The sequence below is a fragment of the Aythya ferina genome, assembly GCF_964211825.1.
Source record: "Aythya ferina genome assembly, chromosome: 4".
NCBI classification, from domain to species: domain Eukaryota; kingdom Metazoa; phylum Chordata; class Aves; order Anseriformes; family Anatidae; genus Aythya; species Aythya ferina.
This window is the reverse complement of record NC_140300.1, coordinates 31,678,185-31,692,365: the sequence shown is the minus strand read 5'-3', so window position 1 is coordinate 31,692,365 and position 14,181 is coordinate 31,678,185. Positions and strand designations below refer to the sequence as shown.

General features: G+C 46.4%; 1 protein-coding gene across 5 annotated transcripts in view; it reads left to right on the top strand.

The window, feature by feature from the left end:
* Positions 1–14,181, top strand: part of AFF1 (ALF transcription elongation factor 1) — an 85,642-nt gene that overhangs the window by 67,699 nt on the left and 3,762 nt on the right. For 4 of the 5 annotated variants that reach the window (XM_084517389.1, XM_084517391.1, XM_084517390.1 and 1 more), the window contains 11 exons: positions 1,134–1,296; positions 3,546–4,463; positions 5,987–6,084; positions 7,616–7,865; positions 8,904–8,995; positions 9,982–10,045; positions 10,876–11,012; positions 11,662–11,733; positions 12,341–12,434; positions 12,529–12,572; positions 13,400–13,629. In XM_084517389.1, coding sequence (XP_084373515.1) covers positions 1,134–1,296; positions 3,546–4,463; positions 5,987–6,084; positions 7,616–7,865; positions 8,904–8,995; positions 9,982–10,045; positions 10,876–11,012; positions 11,662–11,733; positions 12,341–12,434; positions 12,529–12,572; positions 13,400–13,629 — 2,162 coding nt within the window. The remainder of the gene's footprint in view (positions 1–1,133; positions 1,297–3,545; positions 4,464–5,986; positions 6,085–7,615; positions 7,866–8,903; positions 8,996–9,981; positions 10,046–10,875; positions 11,013–11,661; positions 11,734–12,340; positions 12,435–12,528; positions 12,573–13,399; positions 13,630–14,181) is intronic. The other variant, XM_084517388.1, reaches the window with a different exon arrangement.

Below are 14,181 nucleotides of genomic sequence, written 5' to 3'. Positions count from 1 at the left end.
ATTGTATTTCCCCATCTGTTCCCTTCCATTCTCCTCTTCCACACCATCACGTTATTTGGAGAGCACACTGGAGATGATGGGATTTTCAGTTACAACAGTGATGGCTAAGGTATGAGTGCAGCTGTAGTTCAGAAGGAAGCCAGAAACAGCCAAATAGGTGTAGAAGAAATTTACTGAGGCTGCTTCAGCCCCTCCTGATAGGGCAACTTAGAAGCAGGATTCAAGGTTGACTGAAAAGCCACGCACCTGGATTAGAAGCAGAAAGGTGGAGAAACCCCAACAAGAGAGCACCGATGTACTTTTCTGGCTTGATGTGTGTGCTCTTCAAGCACTGGTGACAGTCTGCAAAGTCAGGCTTGCACAAGGGCATTTTGATTTCTTGGCATGACCGACTGTCTCTGCAGGCTCTTGAAACAGTATGTTCTCGCAGTATCGGTCTGCATCAGCAAGGAGCTTGCCTCCACATCATACAAATGTATTTGTGCTGACATGGGAAAGAGTTTTCAGAGTCAGAAGTCAGTGTTTTGACTTCTTTAGTTTGTTCCAGAACAAAAAGTTATGCCTCAGCTCCATCCACTCCCATTGTCAGCAGGGCTGGGGTGAAGCACTTGTGAGCAGGGATGGGTCTTGCAAAAAATGCTGCTGTTTGGGGCTGTTCATGAAACAGCTGCAGCACCTCAGGCAAGTAACATGGGTGAAGAAGTAAGAACTTGCTTTCCCCCTTCTTGTGAAGGGGGAGAATAAAAACAGAAGCCATCCTGGCATGTAGGTTTCCGTCTTGTTAGTCTTTATTAGGCATCTTTTCTGCTGAGTGTTGGGACTGTCAGAATAGCATTTGTCACTATTTTAAAAAGCCTTTTGTTGGCTAAATGCAGCTTTGTACTCTTGCAGTGACATTCTGCTTGTATAGTTATGGCTGGGTTGGAATTGAGAATTTTATTATTTCCAGAGTTGTTTTTTTTATTCCGGTGCTTTAGCTTGGAGTATGGCAGTGTATTCTTTTGGCCTTGCCCCCTTTCCTTCCAGTGCCAAAACAGGGGGGTTCAGTTTTATTTCTGGATGCTTCCATATCAATGTAGTAAGTAACCTTGACGCGTGCTGCTTTCTAATTTTATCTCCTGGTGGCCTTGCAGTGCCCTGCAGTCCCAGCCCGAGAGCGTGGCATCAGCACATTCCAGCAGCCCAGAGTCAGGGAGCACCAGTGACTCAGACAGCTCTTCAGACTCGGAGACGGAGAGCAGCTCGAGTGACAGTGAAGCCAACGACCCTGACCCTCCGAGGGTGTCAGCTCCTGAGGTGAATGCACATGAACTGTAGGGGCTGCTTAATGCAGGCTCTCTGCTGGCTCAACGCAGTCAGACAGGGCACCTGAAACGCCCTCATCCTTCAGGTGGCCTGTTGACATCTTTGCTGCATCATCAAGCTTCGCTTGCCCTTTGCTTCTTTGCAGGAGTTTGTCAATGAAATAACCCTTAGTAACAGCACAAATTAGACTTTGAAGTGCCTCACCTTGGAGTGTTCCCCTCTGCCTTTTGGCATCGTTGGCTAGCGCTCCAGGAGGAACTGATGCCTTTACTGATGAGGCACAGGTGGGAACTGCAGCTTTTGTCCTCAGTGCTCACCTCTGCCTGTGCAGCTCTTCAGGGTGCTGAGGCTGTCGGCTGCTTCGGGGTGAGCCCAATTCCCTGACATGCTCCGGGAAGCTGCCAGCACCCCTCTGCAGCTCCTGCGCATGAGTGACAGACTTGGCTTCTCCCAGCTCCCAGCTGAAGTGATCGGGCCCGCAGGAAGGGCTGGAATGTGCTTAGACTTGCTGCTGTTGAGTTTGGCTCACATAGTGCTGCACTGGCGTTTCTGAGGCTTTTATTGGGAAAAGCAGGCAAACAGAGATTAGTGCCTCAGAGTTGCATAATAATTGAGACCATGCAGCTTTTTAAAAATCTGCTGCAAATGTACTCGTGTCCTGTGGTTTAAAACAGATCCTCCAGCTCACAAAACATTCTTGGGCCAGCGGGAAGTGCAGGGTTATAGCTGATGGACCACAGCTTATATAAACCAGTCCACTGACAGCTCTGAGATAATTCTCACAAAGCCCAGAAACCTTGTCATTTATTCCTCTTGACCTCCCTAGCCTTGGCTTTCCTTTCTTTTACCTTAGAAGCACATTAACAAGGAGAATTTTGTGCACAGGAGACATTGCAGAAGCTTTGAAAAGACCTGTCTTCTGATCTCACAGCTAACACGCTTCACTCCGCAGCACTTCACTCACAGACCTTGCCTTGTGCTATGTGAGAAACAGATATTGTACTTACCTTCTTATACCAAATCATGCCTGCTTTATACTGAAAATATGCTGTGCTACAGTGTTGTTTTCTCTCTAGTGAAGTCCTAGTTATTGTGGATTGACCATTTTTCCCCTTTTTATTCAGTAAACTGTTCATTTTACACAGAGAGCCAAGTGGTGCACATGCTCTGTTTTTATATCCAGCTCCTCACATAAAAGCAAAGACTTTAGGACCCATGTGCAGTATTTGCTTATAGTTATTTAATCTTTTAATATTTTTTCTTACTGTCAGTTGCGATTGGGAAGTTTAAAATGTGATAAAACCAAGTCTGTTTCATAAACCAGCTTTCTAGATGGAGTCACCCAGACACAGCTGAGGACACGTCTTCATGTCAACATGTTGTATGGCGCAAAGGAGGGTAGAGTCTGGGTGGAGAAGAAAAGGCCAGCAGAAGGGATTAATTAGTCCTGGAAAGCCTTTCATGTGCTAGGGCTTCTCTTTTCTGAGAAGTGCTGTGGCTGTTCTCAGAAGAGAGTTGTGGCTGGGGAGGATTGGTGAGGGCACAAGCGTAGCTGTGCTCTGACAGCGCCCAGATCGCAAGTGACACGTTTGAGCGATGCTGAGAATTAAGCAGTACTTTCAGAGTGGGCCCTAGAGAATTGTGCCCCTCATTTGCAGCTTCAGATGTCTGTTTTTACAGCTAGCTGGTTAAGTTTTCTCCTGATACGTCAGACTTCTGTTTTGATTAGGCAGGGCTTCTTTTAACTACGATAAGTGTCTGACTGATTGCAGAGGCCCTCAGTACTCAGTCGTAGCTCATGCCTTGGTTGACCCAGGGAGACGCGAGTGTTGGATTGTGTAGGCAGAGGGCTTAGAAGAAACTGGGACAGCTCTTGGTCCACCTCGTGCAACTAACTTGGTAAAAGTTGTGAGGATAGCACCTGCTTTGTTTTCACAGTGAGTACGTGCCTGACTGCGCAAGGATGTTGGGTAGTGGCACAGAGCAAACCGAGCAGGGGTTTTCATGCCTATCTCTTACTGCACGACAGGTAGGGCTAGCAGAGATCCAGGAAAGCTGTACCACCTGGTTGGGCCTGTGCTCGTGAATTAAATGTTGATGTGTACGTACCAGAGCGTCCCTGCTTTGTCATGGTCTTTCATCTTTACCACTAAGGGGAAATTTTACTGGGTTCTGACAATGTGTTAGGATTGAGATACAGGTGTCAGTCTTGCATCCTTCCTTTCTCTGTTTGTCTACAGCCCGACCCACCAACTTCAAACAAGTGGCAGCTCGACAACTGGCTTACCAAGGTGAACCCACCAACAGTGCCAGCAGAGAGCCCCAGAGAAACTGCCCACACGGATGGACGTGAGGAGGACAGGGAGCCAGGACAGCAGATCGACAGCGACTCCTCCCAGGAGCACGCGGAGCCGAGGGAGCCTCATCACAAGAGCTCTGCCCGAGCAGCCAGGGCTTCTCAGGATGCTCACCTTCCGACCAAACGCAACTGCCAGAAGTCTCCCGCGTGCGCTGAGGAGCCCTCGCAGAGGCAGACTGTTGGTATCAAAAGGCCCAGCAAGCCTCCAGTGCACGAGGGACCCAAGGGGGGCCTGAAGGTGGAGAGCGAACCTGGTCCTTACGAGGTTAGAGACCAGTCTTCCAGAGACAAGCCAAAAGTAAAAACGAAAGGGAGGCCAAAATCCAGCGACCGAAAAGAACTGAAACCCAGTCTGCAAGAGCCCCCCGAGGGCAGAAAGCACAAGAGCTCCCATCAGGCCAGCGCCAAAGCCCTGCTGGACCCCAAGCCCCCGCGGGACGTTGTGCTGGGCAGTACCCAGGAGCACCTCGCTCTCAGCCCAATCCCTCAGGGCCAGGGCACGACTCCCACCAGGACTAGCGGCCACAGGCCTGCTGCTGTGCTCAGAGAGGACTTCCACAAGGAGAAGCTTCCCTTGTCTGTCAGGGAGAAGAAGTTGCTGTCGCCAGTGAGGGACGTGCACGTCCCTCGCAGCCTCATGGTTAAAATCGATCTCCCGCTGCTGTCGAGAGTTCCCCAGCTCCCCGGGAAGGGCGGTCACCAGAAGAGAGCGGAGGCAAAGGAGTTCCCTGGTGCAAGGGGGCAGGATGTGGAGAGGAAAGCCACGGACACTCCTGACAAGTCCTTCAAAAAGAGGAAGGTGAGAGGTGGAGGTGAAGGTGGGTTTGTGCAAGGACCGCAGTGATGTGTAGGGAGTGTGGAGCTGTTTGAAAATCCCCTGCTTGGAGTTTCTTTTTGCTTCATAGGATCAGATTGGGCTCGTTGTCCTCCTCATTCCACAGTGTTTCCAAACTTTTAAAGGGAAAATGTGTCAAAAACTATTCACAGATGTTTCTTATTGGTCAAAAATCCACTGCTGAGCAAATGAAAAGCCCTGCAAGCTGTCTAACAAATGCTTTGGTGTTTTCAAAGAATTCTTGCTATTATATCTTGCTTGCAGCCTCAGTCCGAGTAGCGTGGCCTTTTCCTGTCTAGAGTTGTGGGTTTCTGGGAAACAATTGTGATGGCTGGCTTATGCAGAGAGGGAACAAATTCTGCGGCTGTGAACTCTGATTTCCAGGGGTGATGCCAGCAGCTCCATGCCTTTTGCTTTTCCCTAAATGCAGACTTTGAACTAAACCACTGATAATAACAACCACCACTAACCCCTCCTGTGCATCTCAGTGCTTGGATGAATACATCAAAAAAGCCTCTGATTTCTCCTGGAGCTGCTGTGGCACTGGTAGAGATGCTGATGCTCACAAGAGGCACATCTCCAGTAAGGGGCTTTCCAGGGATCCCTTTGCAGAGTCCTGCAGCAGGAATAGTTAACCCATGCGCCTGCTGGAGCCATGCTCTGGAGGCTCTGAGGTGGACTTTGTGCCATGCATTACCCGTGGAGCTCCATCGTGCTGAGGTTAACCTGCATGTGCCCCAGGAGGCAGATGCGAAGTCCTGGGATGCTTTGGGCTAGCACCAGGCACTCCATGGGTAATGCTGGCTGAAGGGCGAGCTCCTTTTGTTTTGCATTTCCTTGTCTTATAATGAATTACTCTGAAGGTTTGCTGTTCAAGTGAGGCAATAATTTGGTATTGCATGCTTTGCATCATAAGATTTGTGGAGTGTGCTTAAAAAGTGTCATTTATTATCCCTCTGCCTCAGTGGTTCCTGCTGTTCAGTGTATAGGCAGCAAATTTAATTGACACTTCAAAATTTCATGCTATACTTGATTCCTGCTCATAAAACATCTTGACTACATCCCTGTGTAGTCTAGGTCTCCAATGAATGCTTTTTTTTCCATCCCTTAGAGAAAACAAACAAATAAACAAACAAAAAAAAAAAACTGTCACAAAACACGAGGAGAAGAAAACCAACGCCCAGAACAGATCATAAAATGCTTCAGCTATAGAAGTACATTTGTTTCAGACTGTTGGCAAGGAGAGATTTAGGCAGTTCATCCCCTCCACTACAAAATAATTATTCTAACCAGCTGAAGTAGATAAAATGTCACGTTAGGGTACTTGTCATTGAGCCTGAAATCAACCGTGCTCTGGTTTTCCACTTTGTCAGTTCCAATCGCTTTTCGTTTTTTAACATGAAGCCATCAAATGTAGCTGTGTTGGTCTGTACTGAACATGAACTTCCTAAATCTGAGTGATTTTTGTTTTGTTTTGTTTTTGTTAGAGGGAAATGGAGAAGGAGATTGATAGGAAGAAAATGAAATCAGACAAAGAAACAAAATCATTGCAGTCTTCAACTAACAAAGACTCCACTAAACAGAAGTGAGTATACAGCAATGGGATAGCAAAAAATGAACCTTTCTTTTAAAACTTAAAGCAAGGAACTGTACCTTTTATTCTTCTTATGAGTTTGTTTAACATAATGTGCTTTCTGAAATTTTATCTGCTGCGAATTTGTCTGTACATCCTGACACCAGCCATGTGGCTGTAAGTGTGTAATTTATTTGCCTCGTTATTTGTTGCAGATGTGCAATTATACTTGCTGTCATTGATCTTCCTCTCCTTTTATAATGCAGAGCGTTCATGTTCTTGTTACTGAAGCACAAGGTGACGTTGTAGTGCCTGTTTTCCATTCTTGTATTATGCTGCTGTAAAACCATTGAATGTGGTGGCATTTGTCCTGATTTTTCTAGCAGCTGGAAGGGTTTTGAATCCAGGGTTTGTACCTCCCCTTTTCTCAGAGCAAACAAGCACCTCTTCTAGCCATGTGGTGGCCTTCAGAGCAGGAAGAATTGGATCCTTTTTTGTGGGGAGAAAGCTCTGGTGTCAGGTCAGGGATGCAGGTTAACTGGGCTGGAGGTTGGGAAGGAGGTTGGGGCTGCTGCTCTGCTCCCTGTAAAAGGCCCTCTCTGGAGGATTGTGCTGCACCAGGTGGCACAGTGAAGAAGGGAGAGCTGAGCAAGCTGCTCAACTTCACACTTCTCACTGCATTTCGTTTTGTTTCTTCCTCTGCTGACTTTGCAGCCGGAGGGTTGGCATTCACTGCTCTAGACGCTTTGTTCTTTCTTGGAAACTGAGGAGCTGAAGGAAAACAAAGTAAAAAGGGGTAGTTGCAAAACGAGGTTTAGTGCTGTTGCGTGCTGCCTATAACTGCTGGAGTTCCCTGGTAATCCTAACCCCAGATGATCAGAAATTTTCCACGGAATTATTAAGTATGATCAGCTCTGCCATTTAAAAGCACAGCACTTTAAGGCTCTGTCCCTCATATCCTCCCAACCCGTATGTGTTGTCTAGTTTAGCTGGCAAGTCCCGAAGGAACAACTCAGTTTAATTCTGTCGCAGCACGCACAGGATCAAGTGTCAGGGCGAGTATCCCTGCCTGTAAAAGATATCTTCTACCGTAACAGGGAGAGAGAGGCAGCGCTGTGCCTCGCTTGCCATGTTGGGTGATGTGTCCCGGGGATTTTACTCGCTATAATTACCTCTCCCCCTTTTTCAGTGAAAAGATGCTGTGTTGGAGAGGTGTCGTTTTGGCAACATTCTGACATTCTGGTTGCAAGTCTTTCCTCCAAGGACAAGCCCTGGGGCTGATTCCTGCTTCAGAAGCAACTTGCTTGTGCATTGTTGACAGCTGAACATGTGGGATCTAATGCACTGTGAAGTCCCTGAGGTTTCATTTTGCTTTTGCAGGATTCTTGGTTAACAAGTCAGTTCACATTTCCAGAGAAATTTGAACAGAATTGGTACACAATGTATTTAACTTTTCTGATTGTTTTTTTCTGTTAAAAAAAAATCCCTATATTATATAGACCTTGTATTCATGCCAATTGCAAAATTAATTTCCCATCTCTAGAGCACCAAAAGCATCATTTGAGACCCAGAAGAAAGATCTCCTGCTACCCCCACCACTGCCACCCATGTCTCCCGCACATTCTGCACCAAAGTCAGTGAAGATGGCCCAGAAGAGACCCAGGAGTGAGAACGGCCAGCTGCCTGCCACAGAAAACAACACTGCCAGGGACTCAAGCAGCCACAAGGATCCTTTGTCTGCCAAGCACAAGAAGGTGGAGAGAAAGCACTCTGAACAGGTGAAGGGCAACAAAGTAGGTATCTGTTACTGCTGGCGTATCCTGCGACCCGTGGGTGCTGTGTGATTCTCTTTAGAAACCTTCCCTTAGGATATTAAATGAAAAGAAGGGTAAGCCAGCCACTAGAGAAAGCTCTTTGAAGCATATTTGCCTCTTCAGTGGCTATCTGTGACTCTATCTTGCTAGCCCTAATGCCCGTGCTGTGATATCTCTGGTCACTTTCCATCTTCTATTTTATTTTAATCTTACTTGTGAAACACAATGAGAAGTCGTGACCATGTAAAAGTGAAAGGCAAAAGAATCGTGTTTATGCCAGGAACTGGTTCTGACTGTAGGCAACTGCGAGTGTGATACAATAGGTGTGAAAACAAGTGTGTTTACAAAAGGAAAAAAAAAGTTCATTCTTGAAAATAAGCACCCTGTGGTTTTAACTGTAACTTTCACTATGAGCTTTCGTAGTTTGCTTACAAAATCGTTGTTAATGATTCTTGCAGCTGAATCTTTGCACTATTGGGTTATAAAATTCAATTATATTGCCATTTACAAGTGCCTGGATGTGTGTGGTCTGGGACTTCGATGTGTGTGCACTTAATGGAGACTGTCTGTGCTGTATTAGCTGGCTTCTAACTGCTTTCTTTTTCCTGATGTTGTAGATAGCAATGCAGAGTCAGCAACTGCTGTGTGGTTAAACTAGGAGTAAGTGTGAATAGGTAGTACTAGTTCCTACCTTTTCTGGTGACCGTGAAAAATGTGCTCCTAGTGTCCTTGCTGCCCCCTTAGCCGTTGTGCAAGGAAACCTGCTACCTAATTTCTGCATGGTCAGGGAAAATCTGAATGGTATTAACCCTCACCAGCAGTCTAGCGAGAAGCCAAGTTTTCATTTCCAGTATTGGAGTGGGGACTGGGAAGAAAGAAGAAAGGGGGGAGCCTGGAGAAGTATACTATATCTCAGACAAATAAACATTTTTCTCTTTAAATTTAGGAAAGCCATGCTTTGGAACAGTTCTGGATGGATGTTTCTAACCAGCTTTATCTCGCTCTGTGATTTTTCAGGGATCTGCAGGGGATGTCACTAATCCTTTCCCAGTGCCTTCTTTGCCAAATGGTACCTCCAAGCCAAGGAGACCTCAAGTCAAGTTTGAAAAGTAAGTGTTTGTTTTGTGCTCCTCATCTGTTCTTTCTGAAGACACTGGGCTTCTGCTGCATATTGAGCACTGCTTTTGTGAGAGAGAGAAAGGTACAGGACCTGCCCCGTCCTTCTCACCTCTGGGACTTCTCCACCCACCACAAAGCAAACCTCCCTCCTCTCACCAGCTCTTGTTTTGAGGGAGCTGGTGTAGACACAGGTACTTCTCAACTCAGAGACAAATCGCCCTCTGCAAGGCTGTCTTTTGTGCCTGCCTGCAAGGGATGGGTGCTGGTTTGTCTGATTCCTGACAGGTGGCAGACTTGTCTGTGACAGGGTGCTGTGCAGGAGACTGATGTCTCTGAGAAGATGTGATTCCTTTCTGGCTCCTTGTGTTAGTGCTCAGGTGGCTCCGTGCCATTTGCGCAGTGAACAGATTATTCCTGCACTCAGAGTCGTGCCTGGTCCTGCTTTATCATCAGTCAGGAGGCTGGGACCTGCGTCAGACTTGGTGACCCCATCCCTTGTAAGCAGCTACCTGGAACGCAAGTTCTTGTGCTCTGAGATGAGTGCACCATGTTGCAAGGTGTGCTGTATGCTTCAGACAAAATATGGGGGTGTTGTGATGGAGAAATGGCAGGCAGTCACATGCCTACTATTTTTACTTGGAAGTGAAGAAGTAAGATTGTACTCACAAAAGAATAACTTCCTATTTTTTTAACGTCCAAATGTAACTTTTAAATATTACCTGGTTTTCTATCATATCCTTAAATAGTCTTAAAAGAAATCAACTTCTTTTCATACCGTTTTGTTTGTGCATTCAGCAGCTGTGTATTTACAAACAGGCAGATAACATTGATTTAGTGATTATCAGAACTCTAACGTGCGTTCGGTAACAGTACCAGGCTGTACTGGAGTCACAGCATCCTCTAGATAAGGTGAAATCAATACTTACACTACCCTTTTTTTCTTCTTTCTGCTCTCCTCTGTCTGCCCCCAATTCAGACAGCATTCGATGGAATATCACATAGAAGAGGCCAAGAGGCTGAAGCACAAAGCTGATGCAATGGTAAGCCTGGGCCCTCTGCTAGAAACATCCAGCGGCTCTTGCGCGGGGATCTGATAGCTGCAGGCACGTGATCAGGCTGTGCTGGCTCATGGCACTTCCACCTAACGGAGTATGCGCTTAGTCATGTGTGGAGAGGCTGCTTTCATTTGCCTAATTTTCAGGCACTTCCCTGTGTGTAAACACACTCAGAGATTATGCCCGGGGAATAGGAATCGAAATGGAGGTTAGCAGGCCTCCTTGCTTTGCAGAGCTCTCACTTTTGTCTTGGGAATATGGCCCAGAGAGTTGGTTTTACAGCAGTTCTCTCTGAAATATCAGGATACTGATGATAATTGTGTTGCTGGTGAACAAGACTTGAAAGTGCCCTTTGCTGACTGTCTCAGATGCGTGCAGTTTAACAGTGTGCATGATTAAACTATGCTTTTTTTTGCTGGATACGGCTCAGTCAGGTAATGTATGTTTGCCACTTGCTGTTTCCCTGTGAAAATAAAGTGGGGAAAGTAATAGAGTGGGAAAACCCCACCTGCCTCGCACAAGACCTGCCCTCACTGCTGGCCAAGAGTATCTAAAGAATGCGAAGAAAATAAATTAGCAGAAAACCACTTGGGGCAGAGCATAAGGTGGAGACCCAGGTAGCGAGAGCACACAGGGCTGATGACTAGGACCATGTTAGGGACCCTGAGGAGAACCCTTTCGTTATCACCTGGAGGTTTGACATGATTTTTTTGTTTAATTTCTTCAAATACTGCCTATTTAGGGAGAGAAAATGAATCCAGGTAGAGAGAAATAGTATTTGCTGTAGTCTGAAAATGGGATCTTTCTCCCAACAGACCGACAAGACTGGAAAGGCCTTTCAGTACCTTGATGCTGCCCTTTCCTTCATTGAGTATGGGATTGCCATGGAATCAGATGCATCAGCACCAAAATCTGCTTACAGCATATTTGCCGACACGATAGATCTCATCAAGTAAGTGGTTTTGGAACCGTGACGGTTAGGCAGTATGTTTGGAGGAGAGTGGTTGGTTGTGTCATTTGTTTGCAACTAGGATGGCTCTGGGTGCCCGTGAAGCTGATTGAGACAGCTGCCAGTTATTTTTTGTAGTAGTCTTCAAGCTTACTTTTTAAAATGTCATTACTCTATGGTTTTGACAGACTGTATTTCCGCGATGCTGTTGTTGTTTTGCTTTCAAAAAGGAGATGTGCCTTTTTTTTTTTTTAATTTTCCAAAAAGAAATAATTCCACCAAGATGTCTATCCTGGCCAGAAGCACTGGAATTAATATTTCACCCTCAGTTCAGGGGGACCCTAGGTCTGCGGTGGTCCCCTGGGGAGGCACTTTTTTGTACACATGCGCATGTTGCCCATTAATCAGTCTAAGAGGAGAGGAGGTCCTGTGAGGGGCTGCATCTGTTCCCACTATGTCTGAAAATGCCTTGTGTCACCCAAAGTTGTCTGCCCAAAATCATAGCAAGCACTCAGTGCCAGCACCAAGGATTCAGGTCAAGTTTCCTGGTTTTTGGACCATTGTTTAAGGTGGTGGTATGTGCTAGTTTTTTGTGAACAGTGGGACTTAAGAGCCTTGATGACTGACATGATTGTTATTTTTGTTTCCTTAGATTCATAATGACATTAAAACCCTTTACGGACACCTCAGCATCTTCACATGAAAAAATCTTTGCTGTGTTATGGTGCGTAATGTTTTCTCTGTGACTTCATAGTCTGGTTTTAGATCTGGGACAGTGAAAGCCCTCTTGCTGTCAGGTGCAAAGGAATGAGTGAAATGCGAATCAGAGTTCTGCAAGGGAAAAAGCAATATAGAAGCCTGAGCAAACCGGAACATCTCTGAAGTGAGCCAGGATACCTAAAGGGACCATATGTGGAAGGCACAAGCTCTAAAATTTGGTCTGCTGGTAACTTGAGAGTGCGTAAGGACTTTCACCCCAGGTGGAAGAATGTGGTGTGCCTGCCCACGTTTTGGCCACGTTGAACAGAGCTGAGGTGCTGCTGGACAGGGGCACGTTCAGCCCTTGGCATCCGTAAGAGGCTGGGCACCTTTAAAATGTGAAATGTGGCCCTTCCTCTTTTTCTTTTTCTTTTTTCTTTTTTTGCTGTTGTGTGATTTTTTTTTTTCACTGAGTCTGCATTTCTGAGATGAACAGGACAGGAGAGATCCTGAGGTCTCTTGAATTTGCGGAGAGGCTGATGGGTGCCTGCCCCCATCCCACATGGTGGATTGCTGGTGAGCCAGCAGCAGTGGGCACAGGTACTGACTCTTGGGTTTCTTTCTGTTCACAGCATGCGCTGCCAGTCCCTCCTGCACATGGCAATGTTTCGTTACAAAAAGGACACTGCAATAAAGTATTCCAGGATCCTGAATGACCACTTCAAGGTAGGGCACACGTGTTGCCAAGCTGCCAGTTGAACGGCTGTAGCTGTTACTGGTGTGGGCCAACAAAACTAACAAGCTCTTTTCCTTGCTGCAGAGTTCTTCCAGAGTAACACAAGCACCTTCTCCATGTGTTGCAAGGTAAGATGTAGAAAAGAAACACATTTTCTGATTTCCGATTTATTGAACATCTTGTCATTCTGTATTTGCTGCAGAGTTCTTGTATATGTAGCAGTAAAAGTAAAAGGAAAGCTGACATATAACAGTGTTTGACCCAAAGCCCAGCACACTGGGCCTGCTTTTTAGCAGCGCTAGGAGTTTTACTGTGTTTTGCAGTAATGGTGTGTGGCAAATAAATGCTCAGCTCTGCATCTGTTCCATTTAAACTCTGTGGTTGAGAGGCCTGTTTGGTCTGAAATTCCAGTTGTTCTTCTGCCACCTTGTGCAGTACAGCTGACCAGTATGTAAATGGTCTCCCAGGAGCAGTGGTGGAGGCTGTACAAGTAACTTATAACTGGATTGGGTGAAGCAGTGGGAAACAATGATGGGGTGAAGCCAGCAGGCAGCTGAGCTGGCCACATTGAGCCTCTCCAGGTCTGCAAGTGAAGGATAAGCTGCCAGAAAGCTCCAGTCTCCATAAGCGGGGACAACATAAGCATGCCTGAAGTCATTGGGTAAGAACACTTGGATTACCTGGTGAAGGCTTCCACAAATAGGTGTGGATTTTGGGAAGTGGATGGGTGATGCTTTTGGATGTCTGAGAGTGCTTGGAGTGGGGAATCACTTGAAAAACCTTGGCCTTGCACCTGAGGGATAATTATGTCCTCTCTAGCTGAACACATCTCAGTTTTCAACACTCACTCCATAGCACAGGCCCAAATGACACGGGCTAGCTCCTGGTATGAGCACTGTGGTAAGACATTTATTGCTGAAGGTAACATTGATGGTGGTGTTTCTTTCTCCTGCAGAAGCACAGGCATGCCTTCTCCTCTTTCTCCAATGCCCTCTCCTGCTGGATCCGTGAGTTCTCAGCCAGGATCAAACGCTAGCAATTGTGGTGGCAACAGCATTAGCTCTTCGGTCACCATCCCTTATAATATCCCAAGCATCACCTCTTCATATGTCAACATCACTTCCTATATCCTCTATGCGTATGACATTTGGGAACAGGCTGATGCACTGGCCAGGAAGAATAAGGGTAAGGTTTTTTCCCTTTGGCTTTTCTGTCTTGCACATCGTGTTTATCTGCATGTGCCTGCTTAAATCCTAACGCTCCGCATAGCAAACACCATACCCACAGATCAAAGCCTCAAATATGTGGAAATAGACATCTGTGCTGGACTGGCTGGTTTTAGGCAGAGGTGCTTGCTGGCAATGCATTGGTGAGCATTCCAAATTAAAAGTGCTTCTCAGTAGCCTCAGAAGTCTAACAGCCTAAGGGGTGAGAGCATCGAGCACAAAAAACCAGGCAACAGGCAAATTGCTTCACAGTAGCAGAAGAAACCAACTTTCAAACAGGCCTGTGCCCAGTGGCCTGGTGTTTCATTTTGTTTGTCAGCCTCCCAGGTATTCCTGATTTGCACATGGCAAGGCTGGTTTCCTGCTGTAAGAAAGCAGGCGAGCAGCACTTCAACGGGAGCCCTTGGGCACATGACTGGCATTTGCCAGTAGCATTTCCTAAGTCCTCTGCTACTTTTTTACCTTAGAGATTTATTGTTTAAAATAGTGTTTCGTTGTCCCCCAAGCAGCT